The following is a 16,693-nucleotide window of genomic DNA, read 5'->3' as shown; positions in this document are numbered from 1 at the left end:
AAGTACCTAAGGGTGTATCGGTAGCATTACAGACAATGGGGTATATTTATCAAAGAGTGAAGTTAGAGATGGCCACAGTCCTCTAGAGTGAAATTCCGGCACTCTCCATTCATTTCTATGGGATTTTTAAGAGTATTTATCAATGGGTGAAAGATAAAGTTCATCCTTTGATAAATACGCCTTTCAATATCCCATAGAAATGAATGGAGAGTGGCGGAATTTCACTCTAGAGGACTGTGGTGATCTCTAAGTTCATTCTTAGCTAAATATACCCCAAAGTATTTAACAATGTAAGATTTAGTTGTGTTCTAATTGTATAAGTTATTAAATATTTTTGTAATAAACTTTTTTGCACATAATCTTGAGGAGTGCAGTACTCTGTCCTGATAGATATATATAGATATACAGAATATTGGGACTATATTGCCAGAAAACACCCCACGCTGCTCTCACTTAACTTTTTTTTTGACACTGAGAAATAACTAAGCTTTATTAAGACACAAAAAAATATATAATGTGAATTCATTAATGGACATTTGCGATTGACTCAGATTCAGTCTAGACAACATACTGCAAGTAAAACTATAGCAAGGATATATTTTTATAGTAAGTCCAGATGTCACAGGATGGTATTAGGAGCATGCTCACCCTTGTGACAGTGACAGGACAATTAAAGTGTGAGAAGTAGGTTTTATACGCGACTACATTTTCTTGCACAGTTTGGGGTCCAACTTGTGGCCCTCTAACGCTTATTGAACTGCAACTCCCACCATCCCCTGCTGGAATGGGCGTTCCAAAACAGCTGGCGGGTGACATGTAGGACATTGTTTTATGAGAAGCAGCAACAAAGTTGCCAGTGTGAACCAGGGTAATGCATTAGAGCAATCCTAGTCTTGATGCACAGCCATGCAGATATATCCAACCAACGATTACAATAACAAAAGGAGACCCCCAATAAGCGCACACCTCAGCCCACCTGCGACCCCTAGGAACCTGACACAAATCCCTAGAAGATGGCCGTTTCCAAAGAAAAAGCCCTTTGTTCCTTGCACACAAAAGCCAATCTCTTTACTTTTCTCAGGCCTGACCCAACAGATTAAACAGCCGGCTTCCACTCAGCCTCTTCAGGCACAATATTCCAGGGTGAGGGGAGACAAAAAAAAGAAAGTTGACGGCAGCAAAGTTTGAAACAGCAGGATTCCAGGGCTGCCTCTGATCTCTTCCAGTCCAACAACAAGGAGAGAGAGGGAGGCAAGCAGGAAAAAAAAAAAAAAAAAAAGTTTCCCAGCTCCTGCCACCAGATCCCAAAACCAGTATGATCACTTACTTGTCCGTCTCTTGTGACATGTTTGATCCAATGAACTCTCTCTTTATCTTCTCCAGGCTCCCCTGGTGGAACTGGACTTTCAAGTCTGAGCAGGTAAAGGTGTGTGAAGTGTGTAAGGGGAAAGAGATGGCAGAACTAGAGCTACTGGTAATTCTTCTTTTTTTTTTCCTCCTTCCAACCCTTCCCCCCTCCCTTAAAGTTTTCTCTTTCCTGCTGAGCCAGAAAGGTAAGAAGCAGGTAGGCGGCCACACCTTCCTCCCCTCCCCTGTACACTCCCCTTTGCACACCTCCTGGGCTGCAGAAATGAGCAGAGTCCTGTGCCTTGTGCCTGGCTCCTGTGTGAGGCTATGGGGCAGACACATGATCCCTTTCACTGAGTTAAAGAGTCAGTAAGGGGCTTAAAGGGATTCTGTCAATATTTTTATGATGTCGTTTTTATTTCTAAATGACACTGTTTACACTGCAAATAATTCACCCTACAATATAAATTTCATTCCTGAACCAGCAAGTGTATTTTGTTAGTTGTAATATTGGTGTGTAGGTGCATCTCAGGTCATTTTGCCTGGTCATGTGCTTTCAGAAAGAGCCAGCACTTTAGGATGGAACTGCTTTCTGGCAGGCTGTTGTTTCTCTTACTCAATGTAACTGAATGTGTCTCAGTGGGACCTGGATTTTACTATTGAGTGCTGTTCTTAGATCTACCAGGCAGCTGTTATCTTGTGTTGGGGAGCTGCTATCTGGTTACCTTCACATGGTTCTGTTGTTAGGCTGCTGGGGGGGGGGAGGAAAGGGGTTGATATCACTCCAACTTGTAGTACAGCAGTAAAGAGTGATTGAAGTTTATCAAAGCACAAGTCACATGACTGGGAAGCAGCTGGGAAACTGACAATATGTCTAGCCCCATATCAGATTTAAAAATTAAAGTTAAAGTAACCATACATGGGCAGATCCTTGAGTGGGCACCTTGAGTTGGCGATATTTGGGTGATCTGATCATGGGCTTTAGGGAACAACAATTGGATCACAATATGGGGAATGCAGGTGGTTGGACTGAGGACAGCATGCAGTCCTTGATCCAGCTGAATTTTTAAATCTGCCCGATTACCATCTTGCCAATTTGTGATCAGATATCGATTAGGGAAGCCCGTTGGAAGGCCCCATACACTTGACACTCGACTTGCTCTGTCAGCAGCTTTTATCAGCACGTGTATGGCCTTAATTCTGGACCCCAACCACCCTTACCTGTGGGCCCCCCACTCACCTCCTGCACCAGCCCGTGTGCAAGTATGTGGGGGTTCTGCAGCAAAGATCACAGGGGGCCAGAAGGGGGGATCTCAGGCCACAGATGGGTGGAATGTTTAATAAGGACAGCAGTAGCAAGTGACATAATGGAGATCAATGCCCACAAGGGGTGGGGTTCATGTATGCTCACTGGGATGCACCCCACTAGTTACACCACTGGTGCTAATAAGCTCTGTACTTTACACTTGTTATATACTATGGGTTAAGTTCAGGGTTCCCTTTATGCATGCGCCTTCAGATTTATATTCTTTAATCATTGTCCCAAAGCTGGGTGGCCCTTACAACCTGGTCACCAACATGAGCCTGTATATGGATACATTAGGACTCTTAGGGAGTATAAAGCCATCCTAATTATTGTTGCCTCCAATTTGTCCAACTCTCCCTTCTGTTTTGATCCACTGGTTTCAGCATTGGCTGAATGAGAAGATTAATTCTATTGACAAATAATATCCAACAACTTGGCAGATGGTCAGATAACAGGAATTCCTACATTTACCAGGCCGTGACTACGAGAAATGCCTAATAAAAATAGTGTTCTGGGTGCACTGATATCACCGCTGCCCCACATTTTTTTTTAATTTAAATAATGGTCTGTTATGGTCTCCTTCCTTCATGGAGGCAAGTGGTTAAAAGGATGTAGAGAAATCTACCTGCAATTTCATCCCTTCGGCACTTTCCCTTCCCCCCCAACAAATAATCCTCTCACACACCCTTCATTCCTTCAGGCTGTGCCTGTGTGCCGGGGAATCGCACATACGTTTGTGGTGTTACCTGACAGAGAGAGAGGGAACTGAGTCCGCCTGCATTCTCCTGAATAATAATCCCTAGCCCAGCTTACGTGAGAACAATAAATACTTAGAACAACATACACGTAACCAGGTAAAATGTTGGCTGGTGACACCTGAGCTCCCTGCCGCGGCCAGAGTATCCAGCACCTAATCTTGTTCTGTGAGCTCTACCAACAGCCCTGGCATTTACAGATCCTAACATAGGGAACCCATTATAAGTGACTGATCCAACATCAGCTGAAAGGAAGAAGAAGAGCTTTGAGAACTGGTGAAGGCACAGTAAATAGGACAGATGCACTTGCAGCTTAGTACTTTACATTGTGACTTGTATGAGATCAATCAGCATACTCATTTACAAGGACATTTTCCTAAAGGCAAATTAAGTGTTTCAATTCAACTCCCTGGTTTGGGAAGAAAAACTGGGCATCTATGGTAAGAGATACCTGGTGGAGTTTCCAAATGAGCGAGCCAACGATCAAATTGTAATAGGGGCCTATGAAGATCCTTCACAAGAGAACAGAATCAAGGCATCAATCCAGTCCTCATCAACAGTATATTCTAACCTGCCCAATTGATATCTGACTGATTTTTGACCAGGTATCAGTCAAGCGTGATGTTGGAAAGGCCCCATACATGAGACAAAAAGCTTTCGACTTGGTCTGAAATGGCTGAGCTAGCAGTTTTTATCGACCTATGCATGGTCGCCTTTACAGAGACAACATGCTTTGAATTAATCTTTGCTGGTGACAAGTTATAGTGGGGATGTGAATATGATTTATTGAGGCAGAACCAAGTACTGTTCTTCTGCAAACTTGCACCACCTGCTTCAGCTATTGTACAGTGTATGGTGTGACTACAATATGCTATAAACTAGGGTTGCACCAAATCTATAGTTATTGTATTTAGCTGGATACTGAATTTTCCACATATGTCCATCCGAATACTGAACTAAACATAAACCCCAATCTTCATGTTGAAATTTGAGGGGGGGAAAAAGTGCATCAGTTGTGATCCCATTGAATAGTTTGGTCATGATTTATGAGGTTTGGTTTGGGCAAATCCTACTCACACTCCCACAATACAGTATAAATAACCCGAAGGGAAGAGATGCATGGTCAGATTTGGGGAGATTAGTCGCCCGGCTACAAATCTCCTGTTCCTTCGGGGCGACTAATCTCCCCGAACTGCCTTCCCCTGCTTCCCGGGATGGCACTCGGAGTGCTTCGTTTTCTGAAGTTGTCTAAAGTTTCCACGTGAGGCAACTTCGGAAACCAAAGTGCTCCGTGTGCCATCCAGCCAGCGATTTACATCAGCAGGGATGGCCCTCGATGCTCTTTGTTTTCCGAAGTTGCCCGAAGTTGCCTCACGGGGAAACTTCAGACAACTTCAGTTCAGGGAGGCAGTTCGGGGAGATAAGTCGCTCCGAAAAAGAGGAGATTTGTTGTCGTACAACTAATCTCGCCAAATCTGACCGTGTGTCTCTGCCCTAAGCGTGCTTCAGAAGGTTTTTAAGGGATATTATTTTGACTCAATAGTGACACTGGAAATAAATAGGATAATATTCATTAAAACCCTCTGAAGCCCTCACTGGTTTCTTTTTTTATGTATTGTGGAAGCTTAAGCTTGAGAAGTAGGGTGACCACCTGGAGGTATTTTACTCACCTAGCCAATACAAATGTTGCTTAATGCCAATATTATTAATCAGGAAAAAACTTAAAAATATAGGAAGGCTGGTATTTTTTTCCCCCCAAAAAAGTGGCAAAAAGTTTGGACATGTTACCTTCTCATAACTGATTGAGTAATCCCTGCCTTGTTTAAATAATTCTACTAAGATCATGGATGGAAAGGTTGATTGAATAGCAATCGTTCCTGCACAAAGCTATGACTGTGGCTAAACAAAAGACAGCAGACCCATTGGCTGCTAAAAAATTGTACTAGTGGGGTACTGACTGAAGAATAATTATAAGACACAAAAAGAATGTGACTGTAGCTTTTGGAAACCCATCAACTCCCTTTGAATAAAATCTCTGTACTTTAGTGTACAGTTGAAAGGAAACATACATTGGACAGAACCTACATTAATATTGGCTTGCCTGATATTTAAATCTGATAATCCAATCTGGAACCCTCCAACTGATGATGAATTTCAGCTCTGCACTTGACATATATAAAGTGTACATAGGTACATAGCAACAATTCTCCAGTTCATACCCACCGAAGCCTGTTTGTACTGAGATTTGTTTTTACATTTGCTTACAAAATGTGTTCCTTAACACTTTTACTGCTGGCTGTCAGCTTTTTGATCTATGCTGCGTGTTGCCATGTAAACACTGGAGTGGCCTAGATGAAAGAGCGAGCCACAAAGTAGAATCAATTATGCTAGCACTATAGCCTCTCTATAGGAGCCCCATAAGTGCCAAGATATTCGCTGTACATTAAATCAGTGTATATAATGAACATATAAATGATATACAAAAAAAGATGCAAGATGTAAGAGGGCCTTGTCCAAAAGAGTTTACAATCTAAAAGGAGAAGGGATATGAGAAACAAGTATGTATGAAAAAAACAGGTTTTGCACATTGCTGTGTAATAGATGAAAATAGATATAACCGCCTTCCCAAAAGCTTAAAAGACACAAGTAAATTCCAGCACAAGGGTGGAATTTGAGACATGATGGAGAAGGGATTTTTACCTTTAGTCTCTAGGGCCACATGGGAAATAAGCTAGCTGAAATACGCTGGGCAATTTCAGCCCTACCTCGGGCAGTAGCCTCCTCTCTCTTCTGCATTCAGAAGTGTTGAATCGGAAGCGGTGCTAAGAGACTCGACAGACTTCATCGAACCATGAGTCTCTAAATGTGGAAGAGAGAAGGAGCTAAAGCCCACGATAAGGCTGAAATCAGCCAGTGTATTTCAGCTAGCTGATATTGGTCCCCGTGTGGCCCTAGCTTTAAGCTAGAGCAGTGGTTTACATACTCTGGGGCTGTCCACTCTAGGATTGCTTGTTGAAGTAGCAGGGAGCTCTATTTAGCCTGAAGGCCAGTTAGGGTGATATTTGGAGGTAATGAGGCCCTAGATACACCTGAAAGCCCATCTTAAAAGTAAATCAGGCTGAGATTTGTACTGGAATCTTATTTGCTGCCCAAGATTTTCTAGGAATTACTGCTCAACAACTGATACTACAAATGTTCCACTATCTACAACCTTCTTATGAGATAAGAGGGGGTCTCTGAGCAAACATTGGACCTCCAAGGGGAGCTTGAACTGAAAAAGTTTGACAACCAAACTTTTTTTTACCACATTCAAATGCAAAAAAAAGTTGGGGAGCAACACAAGCATGAAAAAAGTCCCTGACGATGCCAAATAAGGGCAGTGCATCTGGTTTTTATGCAACCAAAAGTTGCCTCTAAGCCTAGAATTAAAAAGGAAGTATCTGCTTTGAGGCCACTGGGGGCAACATCCAAGTGGTTGGTGAGTAACATGTTGTTCATGAGCCACTGGTTGGGGATCACTAGGCTAGAGCCACATGTGGAGAATTTAAGGCTCAAGGTGACTTGTCCATTGTCATTGTCAGTCTATCAAGATTGTTTCAATTGGCTGTTCACAAACCTTGCGCACAGACTGAATTCCAACACAGTATATTCTGGATCTTGACCATCATCTGTGATTGGAGAAGAACCAGCCATATACATTTTAACTGAGTGACAGTCACTCAAAACAATGCAATTTTCACACACTGATTTCAGTCAACATTTATCATACTGCCCTTAAATTCACTTGGATGAAATAACAATGCATCATTTCCACAGGGTTAATTGAGTATATGCGGGAAAAAACGTATTTGCTAAAATATGTCAAGATAAAAATATGGTAAAAACATACACATTTTTGAGCAGTAGCAAATATTCTGAAATGTCAGATTCATTCTGAAATACTGATTCTAAAAAAAAATGATGATTCAAATTAAAATAATTTTAAATGGCACCCTGCATCACGATGTGAAGTTTCACGAGCAACCTTGGGTAGTAATCCAACAGAACAGAGTATATATATATATATGATTACTGGGGGTGATGATGGTCATATTCGCTCTATGGAAAATGCAAGTGCAGTAGAGAAAAAAAAATATTATGGGGGTTATTTACTAGGATCTGAATTTTTCTCATTATTTTATTTTTAAAAAAAGTCTGACCAAACTCCCATCCATGATTTGACCTTATTTATGATTAAAAAAAAGATTAAAAAACAACTTGAGAAATTTGAGTTTTGAAAAAAAAAAAAAAAGTTTTCAGGTTTTATGCCTGAAACACGCAAACTTTTCATGGTATCGCTTGAAACCCACATATTTTTTGGATTTTAGGATGAAACTCAGCGCGGACCTTGATATCTTCAAATTTGAAATGGGACCTTTGCCATTGACTTTTACAGGACCTCGACAGGTTGGAGATTGCCTCGGGGTATAATAAATCTTGAAAAAAAGCTCAAAAAATTCAAGCTTTCTAGTTTAAAAAAACTTAATATTGTCATAGTTTTTTAAATTCAGACTTTAATAAATAACCCCCTTAATGTGCAAAACAAGTCAGCCTTGTTCTTGTACTATACTTCCACATGGAAAATAAATCTAAACTAAACAAAATCTAGAATATTTGCATAACGTGTTGTGTACTGTTCTAAACCTGGATCCGCATTTGCATTGCTGTTGGTGGTCAATGTCTTACAAACACACAAAGGAGGGGAACATACGTGTAATGTGAACCTTTCCATTGTGCGGCATAAAGGCTAAAGGCAAAATAAAAACGATATCCATGCCCCCACTAGGTGCTTTTGTACTCCAAGCTAGGCATTGTTTAAATATTTTTTTAAGGATGTACAATAGATAATCTGTTAGTACTGCTAACACTTTCGTTTTGCTCCTCTTTACAATTACAAGAGTGGGATTTATAAGCCTTTTCATGGTATGAAAGATTATTGCACCTGTTTTGGAAATTTTCAAAATGTTTATTCACTTAAAATGAAAAAAAACCAACTACATTTTGAATTCAAACAAAAAAAGTACAGCCTTATGCTAAAAAGCAATACGATGATAAAATAATCAGGCCCTGTTCTGTAGCTATTGGCTTAGGCTTATGGTACAACTTATGCTGATGTATTTCACCCAAGAGAGGAATGCCCAGTACTTCTCTGTGTCGCCTGTAATTCCAATGATGGAAACTGCCTTTTGCCAGTCATTACAAGTGGTCTACAGTCTAAATATGTGCTTTTTGGAGATGAAAACTGCCATCATCAAGGGAATATCAGGAGGTAACAAAGGTGTCTCAAGAGCTTCTTGTGCTAAAATACATGATGGAGAAACCCTACAAGTGTCATTATCCTTAGAAGATGCAGACATATGGCTCATCTGGTGTCATGACCACCATAATACACCCAAGGAGGACTTCTTTGACCCCTCCCCAATTGTCCTTGCTTGGGAAACACCCGTCTGTTGTAGATGTTGACTGTGAAAGGATGAGGCTCTTTGGCAACACCTGCTTCATTATTTTTGCATGCATGATTTTAAAGACATAGGTCTCGGGGTTATTTAGGAAAATCTGAAATTGTCTCACTATTTTATGAAAACCAAATCCTTTAAAAGTCTGACCAGAAAAGATCAGACTTTAATATATTACCCCCTTAATGTATGATCCTTGATAAAGATCTCAAGCTGGACCAAAACGCTGGATGCAGCATAAAGTAAAATAAAGATAACTGAAGATAACTCATAACTGGAGTGCTGGTTCTTCTATGAATTATAAATATATATATATTTTTTTCTATCTTTTACAATTGACTGTACGCAGACACACATTATTTCTCATCAAAATCAGGACAACCAAACATGTCCCCGACAGACTGAACAATTGGCCATTGACCATGGACACCATGAATGTACAGATTATGATTCTAAAGCAATTTGCAGTTGGTTTTCATTTATTATTTGTTTTTGTTTTTTTTAATTATTTCACTTTTTGTTCAGAAACTCTACAGTATCTAGTTTCTAGGGTTCAAATTACGTTAGAAACCAGGGAGTGGTTTATATGAGAGACTGGTATATAAATAGGAGAGGGCATGAATTAGGGATGCACCGAATCCACTATTTTGGATTCGTCCGAACCCCTGAATCCTTTGCGAAAGATTCGAACCGAATCTGAATCCTAATTTGCATATGCAAATTAGGAGTGGGAAAACATTTTTCACTTCCTTGTTTTGTGACAAAAATTCACGCAATCTCCCTCCCGCTCCTAATTTGCATATGCAAATTAGGATTCGGCCAGGCAGAAGGATTCGGCCTAATCCGAATCCTGCTGAAAAAGATCCTGGCCGAATCCTGAACCGAATCCTGGATTCGGTGCATCCCTAGCATGAATAGCAAAATAAGTAATAAAAAGTAACAATAATAACAATAAAATTGTAGCCTCACGGAGCAGATGTTTTTTTGGCTGCTGGGAAGCTGGAAAGAGGCAGAAGCTATAAAAAATAAATAATGAAGACCAAATAAAAAGTTGTTTAGAACTGGCCATTCTATGGCATAATAAAAGTTAAATTAAAGGTAAACCACCCTTTTAACATATGTGTAAGTACAAAAGATTGTACTGAACTATCATATCTGTATGTGCATGGTGTTCTTTAGGGTCTGGCCACACGGGCAGATTCGGGGAGATTAGTCGTCAAGCGACAAATCTCTTCTTTGTGGCCAGGCCCGGATTTGTGGAAAGGCCACCTAGGCCCGGGCCTAGGGTGGCAGGATTTTAGGGGTGCGGCATGCTGCCCAACCACACCCACATTGGTTCAAAAACACTGGAGATGCGCTGGAGATACAATAATTTTTTTAATTTCTCGTGCGCCAATCCTCATTGCTCCTCTCCGCCTGGAGGGGACAGGGGCGAAGAACGGTAGTGGGCCTAGGGGCACCCACTATATAAATCCGGCCCTGTTCGTGGCGACTAATCTCCCCAATCTGCCTTCCCCTGCCTTCCGCCTTCTAAAATGTAAATCATCTGGAGACAGGCACATGGAACGCTTCGCTTTCCGAAGTCATCCGTAATTGCCTCAAAAGGTAACTTCAGGCAACTTCGGAAAACAAAGCGCTCTGTGTGCCTGCCCCCAAGCGATTTACATTTTAGCCGGGGAAAGGCAGATTGGGGAGATTAGTCGCCTCGAAGAAAAGGAGATTTGTCACCTGGCGACTAATATCCCCGGATCTGCCCGTGTGGCCAAACCCTTACTCCCAGCAAGCTCCAACAGCAGATACTCTCCTGCAGAAAAAAGGTAAAGGCGATGCAAACTGTTATTCTAACTTTGGAAGAGTAGTATAAAAACTGGTCTTACCCGTTAGACACCTTTATTAGTCAGGTTTTGTGTTCTAGACTGCAAGTACACAATGCACAAATTCTGAATGGTGTAAATCACTTCTCTGGATTCTCTAAGGACAATCCAGGTTACTATTCTTCTACCAGGCACATGTTAATTTGGCAGCAAATACCAGTCCGCTGTTCCTCTGGCAATAATTTGGTTAATAAAATAATGAAAAAATAATTTAAAAAAAAACCAATAAAAGCAAAGTAATGTGACATTGTTAGTTACAGACCACTTCGGATACAAAAATTAATGCGATAAGGACAAAGTTCAGGTTTAATGAGTATAATAGGATATACACAATCAATGTAAAGTATTGATAGGGGTAAGAAAGGGAACGGCACAGAGGAGCTATAAAGGAGTGTACTCTTATTTCCAGAGAGCAAGTAATATTTAACAAATATTTGGGCTTAGCAAACAAAGAGAATACTGCATAGAAAAGGGACAATAGAGCAGCCAATAACTCGCGTCACGTGCGGTTTAAAGCTTTCGTAAACGTTCTGTGCTCATATTATAGCAAACATGTTATGCAATCAAACTGGGAAGTTGGGAGCTCTCTAGAGTTTATAGTCTGGGTTGGTTTGTAATTAAACGGCCTGGGAGGAAGCAGCAACGTTCTGCCATATTTTCAGCGCTCTCACTATTTCTGAATAGGCTACAACCAAAGCTAATTCAATTAAAAAAGAGTAATTTAAGAATGAAATATAAGAAATATAAGAAATAACTGCTTAACCTCACCTCTTCTTTATATTTGTTTTTTTACCCATGAATAATGTAACCACAAAAGCTGATTTTGGGGCTTTTCAGTAGGAATATAATAGGGTACAGAAACTCTGCAACTTCAGAGGAGCCTAGGAATATAGAGGTCCTAGAATGCCCCTGAATAATGTATGCTATCATTTTTATATTGCAAAATAGGTCCTAGAATTTGGGATTTGGGGGGACTCTGAAAAGGCTTTCTTGAGGTGTTAATTTCTAGTCTAAAATGTCCCCCAGAAGGATGGAAATTCCTACCTAAACTTGGCAATACTCTTTGAAATCTGGTTTGTACACTTATTCACTAGGCCAAATTTTGTGATGTCAATTTTTCTTATGGTGCCCTTTTTTCTGCAAATGCATTAGTCAAAGGGCGTTTTTTCTTATGGCGACTTTTTTGTCCTAATGCATTACGGTGGTTTCCTCATGAGGAAACTTCGGAAATCTGAAGCGATTCGTATACCATCCCGCTGGTGATTCGTATTCTAGCTGTCGGGAAGGCATTTCGGGAAGATTAGTCGCCCACAGAAGCGAAGATTTGTCGCTGAGTGACTAATCTTCCCGTCTGCCACCACCCTTAAAGTCAATGGGTGTTTTTTCTTATGGCAACTTTTTTGTCCAAATGCATTAAAGTCAAAGGGCGTTTTTTTTATGGGTGTTTTTTCTCTGCGAACGTTCCCACAGTGAATTTTCGCCACTGTTTCAGAAAAAAATTGGAATCAATGGCTGGCGAATAAATGTTAGTAAAGAGCCCTCGGTCCAGGCCCCCCTCCCAGTGACAGTGGGGTCTGCTTCCCCTATAGTTATGCCACAGTCTGGCTAGCACTCCTCTTCTTTTAAAAAAGCACTGGCCCAGGGTAGTTTTCTAGCCTCATGGAGGGCTGATGCCATCTACCCATAGTTTCCCAGCTATCCCCATTCCTAGGTAACTACATGGGAGAATGGAGCTAGATGATGGCAGCCAGCCCTGCAGAAAACAACTCAGGACCAGTTAGGGTTGCTACCTGGCCGGTAAAAATGATGGTTTATCCAAATGTTAGTAATAGGGAAAAAAGATAAATATATAAGAAGACCGGTATTTTTTTTCCAGAAAAGGTGGCAACCCTAGGACCAGTGTGCCCTTTAAATCAGAGGAAGTAAAAGGAAAGCAATTAGAGACACCCCAGTGACTGACACTTCCCTTGTTTTTTAAAAGTTAAAATTAAGGTTCATTTCCCAATTAAACCTGTAATGCCCATAGATTACGCTTTTCGTGTCTACCAGGGACACTTAGTCATAGGCTCATGAGCCTATGACTAAGTGTCCATGGTAGACATGAAATGCGTCAGGCTGTGGTTCTTAATTATGGAAAATAAAATGTAAGCTTTTTTAATCATTTTACAATGTGACTCTGGCTTTAGTATTTTGTGGGTCCAGGCTTGTGCCAGCCTCTTTTCAAGTTTCTTGGTATCTGCTCCCCTTGCTGAAGGTCTGAAGCATGTGTACCCTGGCCCACAGTATACAGCGGTAAGCTCATTCAATGTATCTAAACTTAGCATATACTGGTTACATATTTGTATAGTTTATATATCTGACAATTCAGCTCTACACTTGTGTATTGAAACAAACTCTCTTTTCCAGGAAAGATCGTAATTGTTACGTCTATGGCCACCTTACGGCCAGGGCCACACTGTAAAAGAACAGTATACCCCCCGGATCAACATGAGCGCAAAGAATAGGGTTTGTGTTGAACATACATCTTATTTATACAGATCTACAGTTTTTGTTATTTCTTGAGCTAAACAGGAGAACAGTCAAATTGAAGATACTCCATGTTTGGTGCCTAAAATAAGCCAAAATAGTCTCAACAAAGATTAAATGATGGGGTCCCTGTACACAGCTCAGTATTCTCTAGTTAAACATTTAACTCAATAAATTTTCACAAGATTTGTCGTCAAAACTATGACTTTGCTGGATTTGAACCCCCAATCCACATATAACCGAACCAAACCCAGCGCAGATCAGGATATCTTCAAAATGTCAACGGGACACCTGCCATTCACTGCTACATGAACTTGGCAGGTCTGAGTTGAGTACTTTTTTTATGCAGACTTTGAACACCATTGGAATTTAATAAATCTCGAAAAATTCTACGAAAAAATTGTGGTTTTCACCTTTAAAAGTCTGACCAGAAAAAATCGAACTTTAATAAATAACCCACTTCACGCAGTTCCATGAAAAAAGTTACATTAGTCTTTTTTTAATGTGTTAGAAAGATTATAGCGTCACTTTCCAGGTGTTTCTCTGTTCTTCCAAGTAGTACCCAACCCTCCCCAGAAGCAAGTTAGATATAGATTACTCCCCCCATAAATGCTATGAAAAATATATGCAAAATGAGATTAACCCACAGCCATTAATTCACCTTAAATGTGGGGCGTGGAGTAGGATCTGTGTGTTGGCTGGAGCACTAAAGGAAAAGGAATTCCAGATAATTACTTGATGCCCACAGGCAGTAAACCAACTAATTACAACTAAAAACCAAGTCAATAATAAAATAAGGTCTCAAGTCAAATCAGCAAAAAAATGTCTGAATACTGTGTTTAATGCAGCTGACCGCTAGAGCCCCCAAACTATTTTTTACCCGTGAGCCGCATTCAGATGTAAAAAGAGTTGGGGAGCAACATCAGCTTAAAAAATGTTCCTGGGTGGGACAAAATAAGTGCTGTGATTGGTCATTTAGTAGCCCTGATGTGGTTGCCTACAGGAGGCTCTGTTTGGCAGTACATCTGGTTTTTATGCAACTAAAACTTGCATCCATACCAAGAATTAGAAAATAAGTAGTTTATTAGAGGTCACTGGGAGCAACATCCAAGGGGTTGGTGAGTTGATGCCAATGGTTGGGTATCACTTCTCTAGAGTCATTAGTAAGACTATGACCACACATATGACTGGTGACTTTCTTCTGAACTAGCTACTTCTCCAATGAGTTATGGCCCTGGGGGCAAGGAGTGGAGGTAGATTACTGCTGATATCATGAGAAGCCTCACTGCTACTTGATGTGCCAATGAGTATTATTGTGCCATCAATTGTCAGTGTATGAGCTATGAGTTGCCCAGCTTTTGTCCTCTCCTGAATGATGCAGTGGAGCTGAGCCAAGAAATTAGTGATAGCTGCCTTAAAGAACAACTCCCTCACTGACACACATCAGCAATTCTTGTATCTGCAGAGCAAGATCTGTCCCAACATTTTGGTGTGCATCATCTAACTGATGTCATCACGCTATGGCGTTAAATACAAATGTATTTAAAGGGACTTCAGGCTAGAATTCATTGCCCGTTGTTAGGTCTAACTTACTTAGTATCTGAATACCTCCCAACATTTTGTAAATAGAAAGAGGAACCAAAAGAGTTGGTGCACATAGCGTGGAAAAATTTTTTTGGACCATGCTCATTTTGTGACCACCTAATTACCATGTTTATTTTACAAAATTTGCCAGGTTATGAAAGTTTGAACACATTTCTGTGTTTTTTTTCCAGTTATTACAGTTTTGCTATTGAAGGTGAATAGCCCTTTAAGCTGCGAGTCTAACTTCTCCTAAAATACATTTTTCTTAATTGTTACAATTACTTATTTGCTTATTTCAAAATTGTTACAAAAGTATCTTAGTGCACCTGGTGGCTGTTTTAGGCTTTCTGCCTAAAGCCAATTAAGTTTGAAACTTTGTATCTTTTTTCTGACTGTTCAGTGCAGGAGATGAAAGAGAAAGTTGGGACATTTCAGTAACAAGCCGGGACTGCAGGTTGAGCTGTCAAAAGCGGGACTGTCCTGCTCAAAATGGGACAGTTGGGAGGTATGTATCTGGGTGCTAATTCTGTCTATTTTGATTCCATTTGAAGCCTTGCCTGGATGACTATTCTGAACTCTGCCAATCCTGACCCTTGCCTGCCTGAATAATTCTGAACTCTACCGATATTGACCCTTGCCTGATTGACCTTGCTTGAACTCTGCCTGTACCAACCACAGCCTGTCTCACCCTGCTTGAACTCCCTCTGTACCAAGCCCGGCCTGCCTGATTACATGTTTCTTCTATTCCCTGAACTGTTGCCTTCCATCCAAAACCTTGGAAACGCATGTGCTCCTTTGCACGTTAAGAACATCTGCTTTGCTCCTCTCAAGTTAAGACCTAGCGGCATCTAAGAAGCTGAGGGCTCTTCCCGAAGCCAAAGGTGGTTGCTGCAGGCGGAAGATTGAGCCGTGACCAGGGAGCTTAGTACTTGTTTGTGACAGCCACACTGTGGAAGGTAATGCAGCATTATTTATTGTGTTTTATTATAGAGTCTGGGCTTCTTCAATAACAACTATCCTAGGTGTTTCCATTATGTGGAAGAGTGGTCCCAAGCCCCAGTCTGAAGGCCAGTTGGGTTGCCATTTGGCTCTGCTAGTTACTCTTGGAAGCCCAGCTTGAAGGTTAACCAGAGTGAGATTATGAGTGAAATTTACCCTAAAGGTGGCCATAGATGCAAAGGTGGCCATAGATGCAAAGATCCGCTCGTTTGGCGATGTTGCCAAACGAGCGGATCTTTCCCCGATATGCCATTAACAGGCATGGCTATATCGGGGGTAATCTGATTGTTCGGCCGAACGATCAGATTACGATGTGCCATGAGCTCTGGCGGGATCGGTCGGGTCAAAATCAAACCTGACCGATCGACCAAACGACCGATCTCCGCCGGGCGAAAGATGTCGGCACACGCCACACACGATCCGAAAATCGTACGAATCCTCGATTCGTACGATCCGATCTGTGTGTCTATGGCCACCTTTACTTGCTGTCCTAATTTTCCATGATATGAAGCCATAAAGTTTCCATAGATGAGTAACCTTATTATGAGCTAGTGGTTATAAGCCCAGTCCAAATGTTGGACCTTACACTGGGGCTTGCACAAAAAATGTCCACAAACTCTGAAATATTCTACTGCTGTGGTTTTGTGTGTGCGCACACCTGCACATTTTTGTGATTGTTTAGAGATACAGTAATAAAATATACTTCCTTAATACAGTATCTGCATTATATCCAAACATATTAACAAAGCCAAGTTAACTTACTATGGCACGTCCAAAGCACATCTGTACTACTGCACAGAAACACAG

At 41.0% G+C, this 16,693-nt stretch overlaps 1 protein-coding gene across 3 annotated transcripts in view; it reads right to left on the bottom strand.

Moving 5' to 3' along the window:
- grhl2.S (grainyhead like transcription factor 2 S homeolog) overlaps positions 1–1,689 on the bottom strand; it is a 58,104-nt gene extending 56,415 nt beyond the window's left edge. For all 3 annotated transcript variants that reach the window (XM_018223887.2, XM_018223888.2, XM_018223889.2), the window contains exon 1: positions 1,328–1,689. In XM_018223887.2, the coding sequence (XP_018079376.1) occupies positions 1,328–1,689 (362 nt within the window). The remainder of the gene's footprint in view (positions 1–1,327) is intronic.
- Between the last annotated feature and the right edge of the window lie 15,004 nt (positions 1,690–16,693).

The sequence above is a fragment of the Xenopus laevis genome, chromosome 6S, assembly GCF_017654675.1.
Source record: "Xenopus laevis strain J_2021 chromosome 6S, Xenopus_laevis_v10.1, whole genome shotgun sequence".
Taxonomy (NCBI): domain Eukaryota; kingdom Metazoa; phylum Chordata; class Amphibia; order Anura; family Pipidae; genus Xenopus; species Xenopus laevis.
The sequence above is the reverse complement of the archived record's forward strand: the minus strand, read 5'-3'. Positions and strand labels throughout refer to the sequence as shown.